At 39.5% G+C, this 18894-nt stretch overlaps 1 protein-coding gene across 1 annotated transcript in view; it reads right to left on the reverse strand.

Annotated features, from left to right (window-relative positions):
* Positions 1–18894, reverse strand: part of GlyT (Glycine transporter) — a 135996-nt gene that overhangs the window by 62499 nt on the left and 54603 nt on the right. The window contains exons 5-7 of the mRNA XM_083124458.1: positions 15634–15766; positions 8524–8658; positions 3749–3852 (exon numbers count right to left, since the gene is read on the reverse strand). Coding sequence (XP_082980584.1) covers positions 3749–3852; positions 8524–8658; positions 15634–15766 — 372 coding nt within the window. The remainder of the gene's footprint in view (positions 1–3748; positions 3853–8523; positions 8659–15633; positions 15767–18894) is intronic.

Raw genomic sequence — 18894 nt, forward strand, 5'->3', positions numbered from 1 at the left:
GGGAAATTTTCTGCAGTACTTATGTTCTCTGTATTCACACCACAACTTTTTACACGTATATGTATGTATAATATGGGATGTAGTTTTATTATTTATGATTGATTGATTGAGTTGGCGTTTTAAGTTCACTTTTTTGTACGGTAAGGCTAATCGGTAATGAACCTACAGTTTAACATGTACCCGAACCACTATGTGCCTCCACCGGGTATTGAACCCGTGACCCCTTTATTATAAGGCGACGGCGCCACCACTGCGCCATCGGGGAGGCACTTTATTATATATGAAATGGGAACGTGTTATGTGCAGGCAATAATGTTATGCTTTCTTTCTTTTCTTTTTTTTTTCCAAATATGGAATATATAATGATTAAATTGCAAATAATTGATCAGGATCTCTCTCTCGGTCTCGTTTTAGTAGTGTTTTATTTAAATATACTAATATATTTGCCTCTAACGGATGTGTATTTATTTGGGCAAGACAACGCGCGTTCATATTGTTATTGGTTTGGTTTGGTTTAGTTCACTTCACAATTCTGCCACATTTGGTTATCGAGAAAAGGAGAATGAGTGATGATATGTTGAAATTGATGAAGGGATCTCGAACAATCCAGCCGGGATTCGAACCCGTGATTAGCGCGCATTCTTGTTCCTATGTGTTGTCCTCTGCAGTGAATAATGAAATAATTTGGAATGAAAAATGTATCTCAGAACTCAAAAAGCCAAATGAATATTATTGAAGAAACTACAAAAAAATGTGTTTTGTTACCTGTTTTATTTCTGTGCATAAAGTGGACTTAAAACACCAAATCAAGCAACCGTGGGGAGTGGTTATCACAGCGCGATAGGACATCAGGAGTTCCGGGTTCGCATCCTGACCTGGGCATTGGTATTCTTTGTGTTTGTCCCTTCATTAATTTTATCGTATCATCTTTGCAATTAACCAAATGTGACAAAGAAGCGACGCTAAGTAACAAAAATCACATCAAATCATTGATTGATTGCTTGATTTGGTTTATTTTACTTCGCTTTTCCGCCACTTTTGGTTAATCGCGAAGATGATACGATAAAATTGACGAAGGGACACACACAAAGAATACCCATGGGCAAGCCGAGATTCGAACCCAGGATCTCTGGCTTAGTAGTCAAATCAATACGTTTTTTTTTTATTTTCGAATGGAGTGAGGGTTACGTGTACTTTTTTTTAGTACTCATTCATCATTTTGCAATCTTTTCCTCTTATTGACGTCATATTTTTTAGGAATACTGGGCCCCAAAGGGGCGAGGGGTATGACCCACACAAACCCACCGTTGAGCACGCCACTGATTGCTACCCCAAGTGTCGACGTCACCGCACGTCACTGTTGGCATCCGTACAAATTGCAACTTCAACATTATTTATCAGAACATGACCCAGATCGACGCCTGGAATTCTCTTACTGGGCAGTTGCCCAACTTGAAGCAGATCCCACATTCGCCTCAAAAATCCTGTTTTCCGACGAAGCGAATTTTTATGTGCAAGGAGAGGTCAACAAACAAAACTGTCGCTATTGGTCCGCTACCAATCCTCACTGGGTTGACCCCTGTAAATTGGTAGGAGCTGGTAAAGTTATGGTGTGGTGCGGCCTATGGGGTACCAAACTAATTGGTCCATTCGTCATTCCTGGAAACCTTAATGCTGATCATTATTTGGCAATGTTGCGTGATCTCATCCTGCCGTCCGTGTTGTCCGAGGATGGCACATTTCCCTTATTTTTCCAACAGGATGGTGCACCTCCCCATTATGGATTAAACGTCCGTGATTATCTGCATGAACAATTTCCTGGACGGTGGATCTGGCGTCGTGGTCCCATTGAGTGGCCGGCACGTTCACCCGATCTGACTCCATTGGATTTTTATTTGTGGGGTCATTTAAAGGCCAAGATATACGCCGAGAAGATCAGGAATGTTGCTCACCTGGAAGAAAGGATCTTTGCAGCCTGTGCTGATATTTTACCTGACAAACTTAGCAGGGTCATGGACAATTGGGGTGAACGACTACACACGTGCGTGACGCTGGAGGGCGCTCTCGTAGAGCACGTAGAGCACCATATGTAAAAGTGTGATTCCAACATTTGAATGCCTGTAACTTTTTAACAAATGAAGATTTCAACATTACGACTTCACCATTGTTTTCCTTATCAAATTCTAGCCTAAAATCATGTATCGCATGCCTGCCTTCCCATTTACAAAACTGGACTTGTATCCAAGATGGTGGCTTTCAAGATGGCCGCCGTCAAGGGCACCCCCACCTTATGACTTCCCCCTAGGCCTAATGTGGTCACACATGGTTGTTATTCATCAATTTCCACTAAAACGATTTTTACAAGGGGTGGTAAGGGACTTTTGGCCCACCCTGTACATTAAAATTAAATTTAAAAGTTGGGTCCCAGGGACCCAGGTGTGTCTTAAGGTTATTTTTTTCTTTGGTGTGTCGCTTAAGGGTTAAGATACTTCAAAAAATGAACACAAAATACAAATAGAAGTTCTTTCTTCATACGAAATAAATTTTGTGTGCATAAATAGGCATACATTTTCCATATTAATGAAATTTAATGGACATTATTAATAAACCTTCATCCATTGTGTCGACATTTGACGGAATATGAAACTATTTTATTAAATGCGGAATCGTAAAATGACACATGATTTAATTAGCCGCAAGCAACTCCTTTGTGCAGAAACATAGCATGTGTTGCTGTAGGCCATTTGCAAAGTGTCATGAATACGAGTACGCAGATGGACTTGTCATTAAAACAGCTGCCTGCATGAAGAAGCATTGCAATATCGTCTCCATTCTAATTAACCTTAACATCATAATAAATAACAAAACAGATTTTTTCTCATTTAACTCTCTCAATACAAATAACTTCCAATGCATTTTCAATAGCATACAGAGTGTTCCAAAATAGTGTTTACACTCTTTGAACGACAATATCAGGAACACTAATAACAGCAAGCACGAACTTTTATTGGTGTAATTTACCTTACAGTTATAAATGTTTAAAATGACCTCCATTGGCAGAAATACATTTTGGGCAATCTGAAGAGATCCATAAACAGGATATACTGTTTCTGCGGGAAGGGAAACGTAGGTTGTCTCAATTTTCATGTTCCAAGTCACTCAGTGTCTCTGGCTTTCTTGCGTACACAGCATTCATCACAGTTTCCCACAGGTAGTAAGTTAACTGTGTTAAATCAGGAGATCTGGATGGATGCTCGACTCTTTTTACGTTTCTCGAAAGAAAAAATTCTGACCTCTGCCATTTTGTGTACACTAATGACTATAACTTGGCTGGCTGTGACGGGACTAAAAACCAGAGAAGACCTATATTCACTCACACATGCTCAACATAGGCATTGCAGCTTCAAATAAAAAATCTTTAATAGTTTCCTTGTTATTAAAGTTCAAAGATTCTAAATATTATTTTGGGACACTCTGTACACGGCTATCTTCCATCTTGAACTGAGTTACGACGAAGCAGTGGTGCCAATTGTGAATATTAATCGCCATAAAAATATGATGTACACTCTAACCCAACTCTCCTCAATATTATTTTCAAATTTGCCGAGGGAAGGAAAAAAAAGAGTTTGTTTACAGAATTAAAAAAGTAAAGCATTGGACAACATTTTACTGTGATTATGAAAAGCAACAAGTTTGAAGAGCACAACTTCCTAAAATTACGACACAGATGGAGGAAAGTGAAACTTACTTATAACAGTTGTTTGTAAACTTGTTGTATGATGCAAGGGTAATAAGTCCACCCCACGAGGGACTGAGGGCAAAGAAAATTTGTACAGCTGCATCACCCCAGACCTGGAAAATTTAAGTAAATAGTTCATCAATACTTTTCAAATTTCTTCAAATTGCAAGAAATATACAAAAATACAGAAATTTGTTTTTTCTGCATTCTCCTTTAACGGCTCTCAAGTGGCCTAATATAGATAGTTACATTGCAATAACAATACAAACAAACGTGAAGATTAACATTAATAACACGTGTGTTGTACTGAAATATTTTACTAAAGTTAGCAGGCATTTACAGCACGATATGAAATGGAGAAAAAGTACACTGGACTAAAAATGGTATGCAATAAAAGGCTGCGGAATATTTTAGATAGCGTAACTAATAACGAGAAAATTCTGGTTTTAAACAGAATTATAAGCTACTATTAAAATTTTCAAATTAATAGCTGCTACCAAAATTAATATCTAAAGAGATATTAACGAACGAGTACATACATACATGTATACATTACAAACTAAAAGGGTGTTCATGATACAGAATGTACACAAAGTGTCTGACACATTTTAATTTTAAAAAATCCAATCTGCTGACCAAGGCAGAATTTATTTTATTTTAGAACATAAAAACTAAACGTTACATTTCAACCTTCTAGCAAGGTCTTCTTCAGACTCTGTACCAAATACAAATGAAATAGGATACAAAACAGGAAGATATATACGTATATACAAAAATCACTCCCCTCCAGACACAAGAATATTAGATAGTTGTTTATCTGGAACATTCCTAACATGAATGAGGGACTGAAGATATACAAAGAATGGAGAAGGTGTTAGAAAGAGTGGAAAGGACAAGAGCGAAGAAGGAAGAGGAATAAAGAAAGAAAGGATAAGGAAAAGAGGGTGAGATAAGGAGTCCAACCACGCTCCAGATGAAAGGAAATGTTTATCTAAATTGCCTGTCAGGTGAAACATCAGTTGAGAGGAGAAGGTCACCTGCTAGAATACCTGGAAAGGAATATTCCAGATACACCGTCGTATGCGACACTAGCATTTTGCCGTCATATGCGACACTGTATGGAAAATATATTCCATGACAGTTGCATCACAAAGTGTAAATAGCTTCCCGTCACACTTTATCCAGGCTTAGGACAAACAGCATCATAGAAGCTGGTGTGTTTTTGAAAACCTTTATTAGTTTTCCTTCACACTGGCATCATGGAAGCTGGGTGTTTAAAAGCTGGATGTATTTATCCTTTGTCAATGACGGATTGTTTAGATCCCTTGTCAGTATAGGAGCAGACTGCAATCCCTTGTCAATGTAGAAATGTAGAATGCGTCGTTTCTCTTGTAGTTGAACCAACATCTTACTATTTTCATTCTAATTTCTGAACGTACGCCATTCTCCTCAAAGAAAGTTTAAGATCTCTATGCATTTCATAGTCGGCCAACGCTCTTTGTATTCTCTCATCTAATGTAATGTACTGACGTCGTCTACGTTTCCCTTTAAGATTCAAGGCCTTTCCTCTCACATAAGTAGTCGTTGTACACAGCTTCTAATCTTAAAGTCTTAACTAATTGGTACGCGTTAGGACTTGACTTTTCCGTCAATACATTAACTGTATGGTTCCATCCCTCGACTGCATTGTTAGTCCTGTGCGGCTGTTGGGAGAAGTTCCACATGGAAATGTCGAAAACAGAGTTGTTCATCCACTGTTCAACGAAATAATCCAAAAAGTTTCTCAATATGTCGTGGTTTCGCGCATCTTCCATCACACACAGCCATCCATCATCGACGTCAGCCACAGGGAGGTGAGCCAGGGCTGAACACATTCTTATACACAGCCGCACGTCTGGATCTGTTTTGTAATCGTTTGTCAATCTCAACTCCTGCACCTTTCGCCACAAACATTGGTTAAAGTGATAATTACAACCACTGATCTGAGCCTCGGGAAATACTTTCTTCAGAGACGCTGTTGCTGCTGCACGTACGCAAATGTCGATAATTCTGGTAAACAAATTAGAAATCGTAGGGCAAAATCCAAGAAGTGTCGCTTATGACGGGAAAAAACCAGTTTTTGCCTTAGTGTCGCAAATGACGGTGTCAAAAATGTCGGAACTCCATTCCAGATATACAACTTTCTAATATTCTTGTGTCTGGAGGCGAGTGATTTTTATGTATATCTTATTTCATTTGTATTTGATACAGAGTCTGAAGAAGACCTTGCGAGAAGGTTGAAACATAACGTTTAGTTTATGTTTTAAACAAAATAAATTCTCCCTTGGTCAGCATATTGGATTTTAGGTTATCATGGAAACAAGGCTTCATTGTGTTAACATTTTAAATATTAATAAATCTGAAACTAATGAAGATACAAATAAACTGGTGGCAATGATTGATAGAAAAACATAAAAAGTTGTGTCTTGTGTCAGTACACTTCTGTGTGTGTTCACTTTGTCGCACGGAGAATGTGAAAACGATAGTCAATTTTTTCACACGTTCGGGTCAGCATGACAACATTCACAATAGATATGGCGTTGTTTATTCTGGCTTTATTTTCATCACTTTTGTAAGGTACGTCAACATTGTTCGTCGTGTTTTGAACGAAAGCTTGGCGGGAAGATGGATTTGACGTGGTGGTCCGATTCCTTGGTCCACGAGGTTACCCGACAAACCCCATTGAACCTTTTACTTGGGAGATATGTGGCAGAAATTTCCATGATGCAAAAGTGATGAACTTATGAACTGAAAGCCAGAATAAACAACTATGGATATCGACATACTAACCCAATGTGTGAAAAAATCTATTATCGTCTTGACATTCTCTGTGCAACAAAAGGAGCACACATAGAAATGTACTGACACAAGACGTAAAACTTTTTGAGTTTATCTATCAATCATTGCCACCAGTTTATTTGTATCTTCATTGGTTTCTGATTTATTTAAATGTGTCAGACACTTTGTGTACACTCTGTATTATATTTGGCAGCAGTACCACCACGTCAACAAACAGACAAAAATGAATACTTGGCAAGAATGAATGTGAGGGCAAGTTGCAAAGGAACGGATCTGGTGATCTTGTGATGTTCCAATCTACAGCAAACGTGGCAAGTTTTATTCAAATCAATAACACTTTGTGATTGACTATTTTTCCATAATGTAATGTATAAACAATGTTTATAGAAGAACAGTGGTTCCCATTAATTTGTGAATAACGTCCAACACGTTGTTTAGTCTCTTAATTCATACTAATGGATTGATATTCATTGCCAATGTCCTGTCCTGTAAACATCCAAATTCACAGAAATTTTCAGCGAAAAATGCAGGCTGGACCAGGACTCGAACCATCGTCTATGGCATACCGTGCCATTGCTCTAACCACTGAGCAGGCGAGGCCACGCCGGCTCTGTAGATCAGTGGTTCATGCCATTGCTCTAACCACTGATCTACAGAGCCGGCGTGGCCTCGCCTGCTCAGTGGTTAGAGCAATGGCACGGTATGCCAGAGACCCGGGTTCGAGTCCTGGTCGAGCCTGCATTTTTCGCTGAAACTTTCTACGTAGTACATTTCCTGTGTGTGCCTAATCTACAATCCAAATTCATGTATGCAATTTACTATAAAAACAATTACAAACAAGCGTCTATACTAACCAAACACTAAGGTTACGAATACAGCACATATTATTATAATTTCCAGTGTAATTTGATTTATACTAATCACTAACCAATCGAATCGGACTAAATAATGTGGAAACATAATTCGTTAGCGTCAAGTTCATTGCCAAGTAATAGGTCGAAGATCGAAAGTTTTGTTAATCTTGGGATAATTATAAAACATACAAAGTTCATTAAAACAAACTGCAAAGAGTGAACATCTTTAAATTTCTGTTTTAATTACACACATATTTGTAAACTGTAACCCGCAGGGGTACCCTCTGGGGAAGGAGGATTACGGTGCAGACTGCGTCATCGAGATTTTGTCCTTTCAAATAATATAAATTCAAGATTTACATATTTTTTCTAAAGATATATATTAAAAATTTACACCTTAATTTCACTATATGTAATCCATTAGATGAAGAAAAGGAAGTATTTAGGGGCAGGGGATCCCACAGGAAAGTTTGCGGACTGCATCACATTATTGTGTGGTTGCGTCCACCCAACTTTGGGGGGGGGAGGGAGGTGAAGATTTTTATTATGGAAATGTGACGTAGACACAAGTTGAATTACGTTATCAGTTAACATTTGCTGCTATATAAATAGCAACTTGTACACTTCCAAGATAATCGGGGGAGACATCCAACTCTTACATATTAGGCCTTAAAATGACACGTGGATTCTGAGAGGATTGAGAATTAAACGTTGGAGGAGGAAGGTGGGGTCAATATCCAACTCTTGAATATCAACGTTAAGTCTTACATTATACCGGTGTCCAGTAAAGCTAAGAAAAGAAGTTACTATCAGTACACATGCTGTCGTAATTAAATACTTTATGGGGATTTTAACATGGTTTGAGACGACGAATGACATGATTTGAGGAGAAGCATACGATTTGGGAGGGAGAATACATGACATGATTTGGGGGGACGTGCAATTGGCCTTGGGGGGGGGGGAAGATGGGCACTCCTGTACTGCCAAAAACTTCCGGTCCCGGCATGTTAGAGTTTGAAAAAATGTTTACTCTTACGACGTAACATAGTAGTATACCCAGGCGAAAAATAAAGCAAAATTCGTATTTGTTACCTGTGCGTTGCCTAGCCTTTGCCAGTCTGGAGTGAGGTAGAAGAGGATTCCCGTGGAAGCTCCAGGAAGTGTGACCCCGCGGAAGAACAGAATGATGAGCACAACGTACGGGAACAGGGCCGTGAAATACACCACCTGAAAAGTGACACTGTTATAGAATATTTCTATCATTTAAACAGTACAAATAAAAGAATTCGCATGAACATAACGTATATTTTTAAATATTTTTACTTTAGGGCTGACCCATACCCATATCAATTCCCACGAACACCGATACTGATAGTAACAATTAAAAGTTGTTCGTAACATTTATTAATATTAGTAGCTGAGTATTCTCTCAGATTACAAGCATCAATTTACCAGAGTTTTGCTTCACAATATTAAAAAATTATATCACAATACAAAAGGGGCATTCCAATGTCACGAGTGGGGACACTCTGACTACATTTTTTATATTAAAGTCAATATTCTGCTATTAGTTAAGCAACATTTTTCTTACAGTGTCTGTGCCAAATATGAAACTTAACACTGTTCATTAAACGTAACTACCCTTAAAATACTTTACCAGATTTGTAGCTACAAGTGAACAATTTTGGGGCCTCCCCGATGGCGCAGTGGTAGCGTCGTCGCCTTGTAATCAAGGGGTTCCGGGTTCGATACCCGGTGGAGGCACAAGTGGTTCGGATCCCATTTTAAACTGTAGGTTCAGTCCCGATTAGCCTTACTGTGCATAAAGTGGACTTAACACACCAAATCAATCCAATTCAAGTGAACAATTTTGTGTCACGGGTGGGACAGAAAAAACACTTAATAATAAATTAATCTTAATTTCTGTGAATTTTTCAAACGGTGAAAAATAAATTATTTAAGAGAAAGAGAGAAGGTAATTCACCTTTAAATATTCTAGTGGAGTTTGGGGGGTGTAACAGTTAAATCAGAAATGCATTGTTTTTTGGTGTCACAAAACAAAACAAAAGTAAATCAAAAAGTTAAAATAAGCAAACAATATGTAAAATACCTTCTGCTCTCTAACTTAATTATGTACAATACGTGAATTTTTATCCAAATGACAATTTTAGTTTGTTCACTCACAAGATATAATAAAGTTACAGCATTGCATTTAATTTTAAGAATTGAGATTCAGGGGGACTTCGGCATGGAATGACCCAAAAATATCCATTACGTAATAACAAAATACAAATTATTGGCACAAAATTAATAGAAACTTGATTTTTGCATAACATCCAGGATAATTATACTCCGCGAAAGTGTAACGCGGCATTTATACGGATGAAACCGCCGAAAAAGTATCGGCAGGTATTTGTAAATAAAATCCAACCATTAGTTTCGGGCATCGGTGTCGGGGCAGCACTACTTTACATGAATATTTTTGGCAGTAATTTTAGTGTGACGTGGAAAATTGTAGAGTATTTTGAGTTCGTAATAAGTAACTGTGCTGCATTTTGTGCCCTTGAGACTTATCTTGATATTTTTGCACTAAGAAATTACTCTGTTCATATCTTCTTGCAGCTTCAAGTAGTCCTCACAGGAAGTTATTTTGTAGGTTTATTCTATTACAAAAGGATATAAATTAAAGCAATAGATGATAGCAGTTAACTAGAGTAGTGGTTGCAGCACACTGATTTATAATACATTTCCCATAAATATGCGGAAGTCCCTTAATTGTATGTGTTTTGTACAATTGCAGCCAAAATGGCCGCCATAAGATTCTCAGGATTCTAGTGCCAGGCACGTATCCAGGAATTCCTTTCGGGGGGGGGGGCAGAACACCATTTTTTAATGGGGTATAGATAGAACCTCACAGTTGTATGTTTAAGGCATTGGCGGTAATTGGGTTCCAAAACGGATGGTGGGGTGCAAGGAAAGTTTAATTTATCTTGGTACACAAGGCTTAGCATTAAGAGGCCATAGTGATAGCGGGGAGGCAAAAATATTGGGAGCAACTATCCCCTAAATCGTCGCCACTGTTTAAGGCTGTGATTTTAATCGGAAGGTGAAATTTTTACCAATTGACCCCTCTGTTTCCATGCACTAACATTGTGTGTCGCAACTATCTCATTATGTGTGCATGTCCATTTCTTCTCATCAGGCACCAAAACATCCATGTACCAGAAGTGTTTTTAAGAAGCTGTTACACATGCACGGGACAACGCGAGATTCAAACTGTGGGCTGCGAACTGGACGCAGACAGTTCTCGAATATTCTCTCTGATTCGAGCCTCAACACCACTAATGTGTCTTGTCCACCCATGTTTGCAGCTCTTATAACAGCCGAAACCCACCAAATTGTTCATATTCAGGCCTAAGCACTCGCAAGTGTTCAAAATTGTCTGTCAGAGCTTCCGCAGTCTTGTCATATATCGGCACGAAACAAAGGAAGTCTTCTAGAATACAGCTGGATCGCGAAACTAATACACAGCGTAAACCCTTCCGTTCCCAACACATCTAATGTTTTGTCTCCCGATATGATCACATGCTTACTCATTTATATCTAGTTATGTGCGCAAGTATGGTTGGTTGGGTCATAACGCCATTTGACCCAGTATTCCTTAAAAAAAGAGCGTCAAAGACAGGAAAAGATGGCAAAATGAGGACTGACCACCAAAAATAGTATGCGTAACCCCTCTCACATACATACTCTCCCCTCCGAAAATCCTGGGCACGCCTCTCTTTATTTCGGACACATCTTTTAAAATCGACTCACCAGAAGTTTTCATCATTTCGTATTGGAGACTGTAGTAAGATGCGTTCTTTCTGCATCCTTTAGGGTGCTGACGCCTGCCTTCGCACCTAACCTTAGCAAAGCCCTAATTTTCCATCCTTGCGACTAATCTTCAAGACTTAGGAATATTTCAGACTGAAGGGACACGCTATACATGTTGTTTGGATTGAGCCAATCAACAGCAACGTTTCACACCGTAGCGACACAAAGGGCTGCAAAAATCTACTTTTGACTTGTGCAATCCTCAGGACTACACGGTGTGAAATCTCCCTTAGTAGGCCACTGTCATCGTCACCTAGAAGTGGTAGCTCTTTTTCACCACAGAAGGAAAAATTCTCCTCAACCGGTGGGAATGCGCCTCAGTTTTCTTCTTTGTCCTTTATTTTCTGTGCTTGTTCACTATACAGGCAACATCTTACGATTTGACATATTATACACAGGACATGTACTATGTAGACATTTTAACGAAAACTCAGTCGAAGTCAAGGGTGGCTCGGTGACACATAGACATTGACTGCTCAAGTTCGCTGCGACAACACAGAAAGCGCAAGAAAAGTTTACCCGTGCAGTATTATGAACAACAGGGTTACAGAATATTCTCAGTTTTGCTTCGATAGTTATTTTTGTCCTTAAATTACTCTCACATTATTCAAGAAGCCAAAAACCTAATTTTATGCAGTGTAAAGCGAAAAATTTCCTGGCGGATCGAACCACCTGATCCCCACCTTGCATACGCCTATTAACAATAACAGGGTTATAGAACATTCTCCGTCTTGTCTCGATAATTATTTATCTCCTTAATTTATCGTCACATTATTCAAGAAGCCAAGATTCTAAATTTATCTAGTGTAAACAGAAATATTTCCTGAAAGGGAGGAAGGCTCGAGCCCCTGATTCCCACCTTGGATATGTGCTATTAACAATAAAATGGTTATAGGACATTCCCCATTTTGCCTCGATAATTACTTCTCTCTTTAAATTATTGTCACATATTCAAGAAGCAAAAAACCTAATTTCATCTACTATAAACGGAAAAAAATTCTTGGGTGGATGGCTCGATCCCACCTTGGATACGTGCTATTATCAATAAGAAGGTTACAGAACATTCTCCTTCTTGCCTCGATAATTAAAAGGTATGCCCAAATGAAAAGGAGACCATTGCTGTAGCGGCGTTGTATCTAATCGAAAAAGGTAAATGTGTTTGCCGATAGATGGCGCAGTGTTTGTCCCAGTTTGCAGACGTAGCGAACGGCTTCGCCTGCTGTTTACTCAGTTGGCAAGAGTTGGTTTACTCGGACGGGTGCATCATGGATTCCTCCAGATCAGCGAAGAGAGCTGTCATCCAATTTTTTCACGCAGAAGGTGAGCATGCTTCACAAATTTATCGCAGGATGAAGGACGTTTACGGAGAGTAGTGTCTCGCACGTTGCACCATATTCCGTTGGTGTCAGCGTTATGCGAAAGCACCAAGGCAAAGTGCACATTCTCATCAACCCTGCCACGATTGCTGCTGTGGGTAATCTCATTCGTCAGAATCGTCGGATCACCACACGTGAAATTGCTGCTTAACTGTCCATAAGCAAGGGAACTGTGCAAATACATAATCCACAAGAAGCTGAGCTATGACAAAGTTTGTGCACAATGGATGCCCAAGCATCTGTCAAAGACGCACAAGGTGGAGAGCTCCAGGACAACACTAGGCCACATGTGGCCAAGAAGACCCTCGACCTACTGGGAATCAATGGGAAGTCCTCACACATCCTCCGTACAGCCCCGATATTTCCCCTTGTGACTCCCATATCTTCGGCCCCTTAAACCAATCACTGAAAGGTCAACGGTTCACCTGTGACAAGGAAGTGCAGAACACCGTGGAAAACTGTATCCGTAAGCAACCCAGGAGTTGCCATCAACTCCCTTCCTACGCGCTTGGATCAGTGCATCAATATCAATGGCAGTTATGTGTAGGTATCATGTTACACATAAACTGTAATTTACATATTATGTAATGTAAATATTCTGTAATATAATGTTCTTTTGATATAACCGTAGTCTCCTTTTCATTCGGGCATACCTTATATTTATCTCCTTAAATTATAGTCACATTATTTTATTTCACGCCAAAAGAAACCACAAACATCATTGTATCTAGTGTAAACCGAAAATTTTCGGCGGGGGGGCTCGAGCCCAATATGCATCCCCCTTGGATACGTGCCTGTCTAGTGCCTACCATAAAGCGAGTTAGGAATCTGTGAGAGCGCGGAGAAGCGATGCCACGAGAGATAGATATGTATCGCAGTTGCCTGTAAAGACTGTAAAGGGTTTTCTAATAAGAGTGATATGAATTTGAAATGAACTGGCAACTATGCTTCAAATGTTATAACTCTCACTAGTTGTCATTTGTGTTTAGTATACTGTGACAATTCATCATGGCTAAATACATGCTTCAAGAACGTTTGGATATTATCCAAAAAAAATATGAAAATAGACGTTCTATTGAACTTGATACGGATCGTAATTTTGGGTAAAAAAAATTATCTTCTCAGATGATGCTCATTCCTGGTTAACAAACAAAATTGTCGTTTTTGGTGTGAAAACAATCCACAAGAGATTCACGAGAAGCCCTTGCATCTGCAAGGTCACTGTATGGTGTGGTTTATGGCATGGTGGCATCATCGGACCATTTGTTTCCAAAACGAGGTAGGAGGTGCAGTAACAGTGACTGGTGAGCAGTACCGATTGATGTTAACAGATTTTTTTGGCCAAATTTAGATGAAATTGATTTGGAGGACATGTGGTTCAAACAAGACGGTGCCACATGTCACACTGCTAATGCCACTATCGACGTATTGCAAGAACAGTTTGGTGAACGGATAATTTCAAGAAATGCAACTGTTAGTTGGCCTCCAAGAAGTTGTGATTTAACTCCTTTAGATTGCTTTTTGTGGGGTTATTTGAAATCTATAGTCTATGCAAAAAGACCACGAACCCTTGATGCATTAAGATTGAACATCGAACGCTGCATTCGTGACATTAGGCCCGAGTTATTGCACGAAGTCGAGGTGGACACTTAAATGATGTGTTATTCAGAACATAATATAATAAACTATGCTTCAAAATAATATAAAAAGTTTGGTTGTATCTGAAGTATGTTTTATTTTATTTCATTGTAAAATAATATCGTTCTTATTGGAAACCCCTATATAGGCAGAGAAATGCATTGTAATATGTAATTATATTATAGTGTTCCATCATATGTAACTGGTCTACAGCATCACAACCATTCCTGAGAAATCTACGGACTGCGTCCCGAAACTAGAAGAAGTGCTTCTGTTGGTAAGCGGGCGTGAACAGTATGAAATCAGTTCCATCTCCCAGGATGAAAATTGAAATTGTCCTCCTCCTTTCGATGGATTACGCAATCTCAGTTTACGCCTACTTCAGAAGTGCCATCATAGAAGTACCCAATTAGGAACAGTTTAGTTCAAAACGAAGTCTCATGAAGCACTGAATGTGATTTGATTTGTTGTTCTAAGTCTACTTTATTCACATATAGGCTAATCGGTACTGGACCTACAGTTTAAAGTGGGATCCGAACCACTGTGCCTCCACCGAGTATCGAAACCGGACCCCCTGATTACAAGGCGTCGACGTTAGCACTACGCCATCGAGGAGGCTATGACAACGAATTGCCCCCATTCCAGTTGGCTGCACTTTTTGACACAACGTGCAGTGTAGGTGTATCCCGGTGTCAGGCTGGTGCAAGGGAATGATGTTCTACCAAGTAGACGATAAGCGGTGTTCAAGTTCAGAAGATTCAACAAATGCCTGTCTGCCGCTTCCATCATTCATTCGATTGGTTAGCACGCTCCACGTGATTATACGCCACGCTGTGCACCGCTCCAGAACGTGGTGCAAACAACAAATCTACCAATTAAACGACTTGGTATTGGAGCATTCCAATCCGTGTGTGACATTTTACACAAAACATTTAAGGTCCTAGACATGAGATTGGATACAAATCTTCATAATGAACTGATTTCATAGAATTATGAAGTACTTCGTGACGTCTGCTTACAAATTTTAAAAAAAACTTGAGTATGATGGCTTAGGTTGAATGCATGAAAAGCAGATGCTAGTAACCTTTATTGGTGAAATATGTAAATTACATGCATTCTCAAACATCTAAACTTTAATACAATTAAAAACAATAATAATTTTCATATTAATTCATTTTATTATTAACACGGGGTAGGACCTTTTGTATGGGATGGCCCTTTTGCACTTTGTAAACAACTAGACTCTTGAGTGCAAAGAAAGTGAAAAAGTGCAAAGAACTAGACGAGGCTATTGTTTCGATACGCCACTTACTTTTCCAGACGACTGAACGCCTTTGCTGAGGCAGAGGAAAACGATGACCCACGCGAGGAGCAGGCAGAGCGCCATGGACAGCCTCACCTCTCCCGTCTCTTCGATTCCTTTGGACAACCCCAACACGTAATTCCTGTGGATATAAATCACGTTACGTCATCAGAAAGTACTTTATATATCATATAATTCTATTAAATACCGTAACATATACCAAATTAATGGAGCTATATTTTTTTAGAACTGCACAATTTGTATTCATCTCCAGATGATAATAGAAAATTAAATCAAGATGACTTAGATGGGCAGGCAATGTGGCACGAATGAGAGAGGAAAGAAAAGTTTACAGGATTCTTGTTGAGTAACCTGATGGTAAGAGACCTGTAGGAAGGTCAAGAGTAAGATGGAGGGATAACATTGAGATGGACCTAAAGGAAATCGGTAAGGATGGAAAAGATTGCATTGATCTTGCCCAGAAGGCTGGAAGGCTGGAGTTGCTGCAGCCATAAACCTTCGGGTTTAAGAAGGCTGGAGAGTTAGTTCATGGAGCTTTATGTTTACTCTATCTTCACTTTTGCTTTGAACCATCTACAATTTCTTCAAGTTAATCTCTTCATAGATCAGGGTTTAAATAAATAACTTAGTTTCCCCTGAAATTGCGAACTTACGTTTGTTTTCATAAAAATTATAAACAAAGGGAACAAACTTTAGTATATTCTGTAGCTCAACTTACATTATGGATTCTGTTCTACCTGCAATAGTTACACTTTTCTATTTTACCTTTTTTCATTTTTCTTACGTTTGTTTTGTTGCCTCCATTCCTGCCAATTTTCGTTAATTGCGACTATGAGAATTAATAATGATTAGCTAGAATTGATGAAGATACTCTCTTAAAAAAGAATTAATGTCCAAACCCGGACTCCAGTTCAAAATCTTAGGATGTGAAATCTTGACCTACATAATATGTTTTTGAACCATTATTTCGAATAGTGATGTGGTAGCATGACTACATCAACAAACACATAGTTATGTTGTATACTTTAACTAAGTAACTTAACGTTGTTTAAACAAAGTATGGACAATGTATAAGTACATATCTGACCCGTTCAACGTGATAACAATGAATCATTGATATGATTGGAGGATCATATTAAGTTTGAAACCAGCTGAAAGAGTCTAACATAAGTTTGCCGATGGCGCAGTGGTACATAGTGATTCGGATCTCACATTAAACTGTAGTTCCAGTCCTGATTAGCCTTACTGTGCATGAAGTGGACTTAAAACACAAAATCAGTCAATCAATCGATCGATCGATTGTAGCATCTTGTGAGAATCGTTAAACATGAATTAAATTTATTGAAATATACAGGTGGTGGACATTGAAACTGAAACATCTGAAACGCCTATACAAACTTTTATTAGTATTATGTTGGGCCGCCTTCAGCGGCCAGTAAGTACAGCAGAAACACGTATGGGGAAGGACCGATAGAGAGAGACCCTGCACACTGGTGAGAGGGTTTTTCAGCCTTTCCTCCTTAAACACACCGCTGAGTTCACATGTTGTTGGTGGAGGGAAGCCGCTGCATACGATCCTCCAAAAGACCCCATAAGGGCTAAATAATGTTCAGGTCCGGCAACTGGACGGACCATGGCGGATATTCAACCTCACTTTCATGGTCATCGAACCACACTGTGTGCATCGGTTCGTTATCATCTTGGAATGCTCCACCACCGTCCAGGAACAATATTTGCACCATTGGGTGCAGATGTTCTTCCGGAATGGCCCTATAGTCATTGCGGTAACATGTCCCCGTAGGACGAACAGTGGCCCCAAAGACTGCCACGATATTGTACCCCAAACCATCACGGATCCACCCCCATGTTTTACTCTGGGCACTAAGCAGTCTGGTTGGTATGCTTCGGATGAACAAACGTAAACTTTTCCAGATATTGGAGAAACAGTGAAGGTGGATTTATCCGAGAACACGACACGTTTCGGGTCGTCTAACGTCCACGATTGGTGCTGCTGGCACCAATCAACCTACTTTTTGGCATTGGTGCTAGTGACCAAGGGATTCGGTGTAGCGACCCTGCTTTGGATGTTGGCCCATTGAAGTTCCCGACGGATGGTTTTGGTAGAAACAGGTTCACTCAAATGTGTATTCAATTCTGAGGTAACTTTTGCAGCGGTGGTTTTACTCTTTTGGACACAATCCTCTTCAATACCCTTCCGCTTCCCCCGACAGTTACTCCTCCTGAATGTGGTTCGTCCTTCATTCTGATATGCTGTCATGACCCTTGATACTGTGGGTCTTGATACTCTACAAATATTTGCAGTCTGATGCACCGTCGAGACACGCGCCAAAAATGTGCCCTCTTTGGAACTCTGATATGTCTCCCATTCTACTGCGCGAAACCGAATATTCGACTTGCAATCCATCTACTCCTGTGCTAATGTGACTGGCAGGTACACACCTACGTGCTCGAATGCCCACTACGCTGTGAATGACCAACAGATGGCTCAGGAGAGCCATCTAGCGGTATGTTCTACAATCACGGATGTCTCAGTTTCAATGTTCACCACCTGTACATCATGTTATCTAATTACTATTTCATTCCAATCAAGGTAAGAAAATATACCAGATAATGGGTAACTTGCAGAGTAAATGCAAATTTGCTTCACATTAAAGCAATGAAACTGATAAGATAATCATAAAACTCCCTCTACACCTGGGTCTAATTTGTGCGTTAACAGATCAGTTCACATGGCTGTAGAGAGAAACACGTTTCCCAAACTAGGAAAGTGCATTCACAGTCTCAAGATAAAAATAGAATAATTTATATATCTGTTTTAGTGATTAAATTACATAACAAGTACATCATAAATGTTAAAAGTGAAGTTAATCTCGTAATACCGTGATTCAAAAAGAATATACGTATTACAAACCAGTATGCTGTTGAAACTACACATCAAATTACAGTCCAGCGCTTTTAAACAGAAGGTAACATCGTGTAGTTTCGTTAAATTGCCGCTAGATCGCGAGTGCAGCATTTGTGCTCTCATAATCTCGCAATTTCAGTTCGAGTCGAAATGGCGACGCAGCAGCAAAAGGCATTCTGTGTTTTCGAGTTCGGTAAGTGTAACTCTGCGATTACAGTGCAAAGACGTCTCCGCTTGCGTTATCTAGTGAATCTTCCAAGTGAGTGGAACATTCGCAGGTGGTATAGACAGTTCATAAACACTGGCTGCATATGTAAAGGAAA

Source organism: Lepisma saccharinum, chromosome 6, assembly GCF_977018435.1.
Source record: "Lepisma saccharinum chromosome 6, izLepSacc3.1, whole genome shotgun sequence".
In the NCBI taxonomy this organism is placed as follows: Eukaryota; Metazoa; Arthropoda; class Insecta; order Zygentoma; family Lepismatidae; genus Lepisma; species Lepisma saccharinum.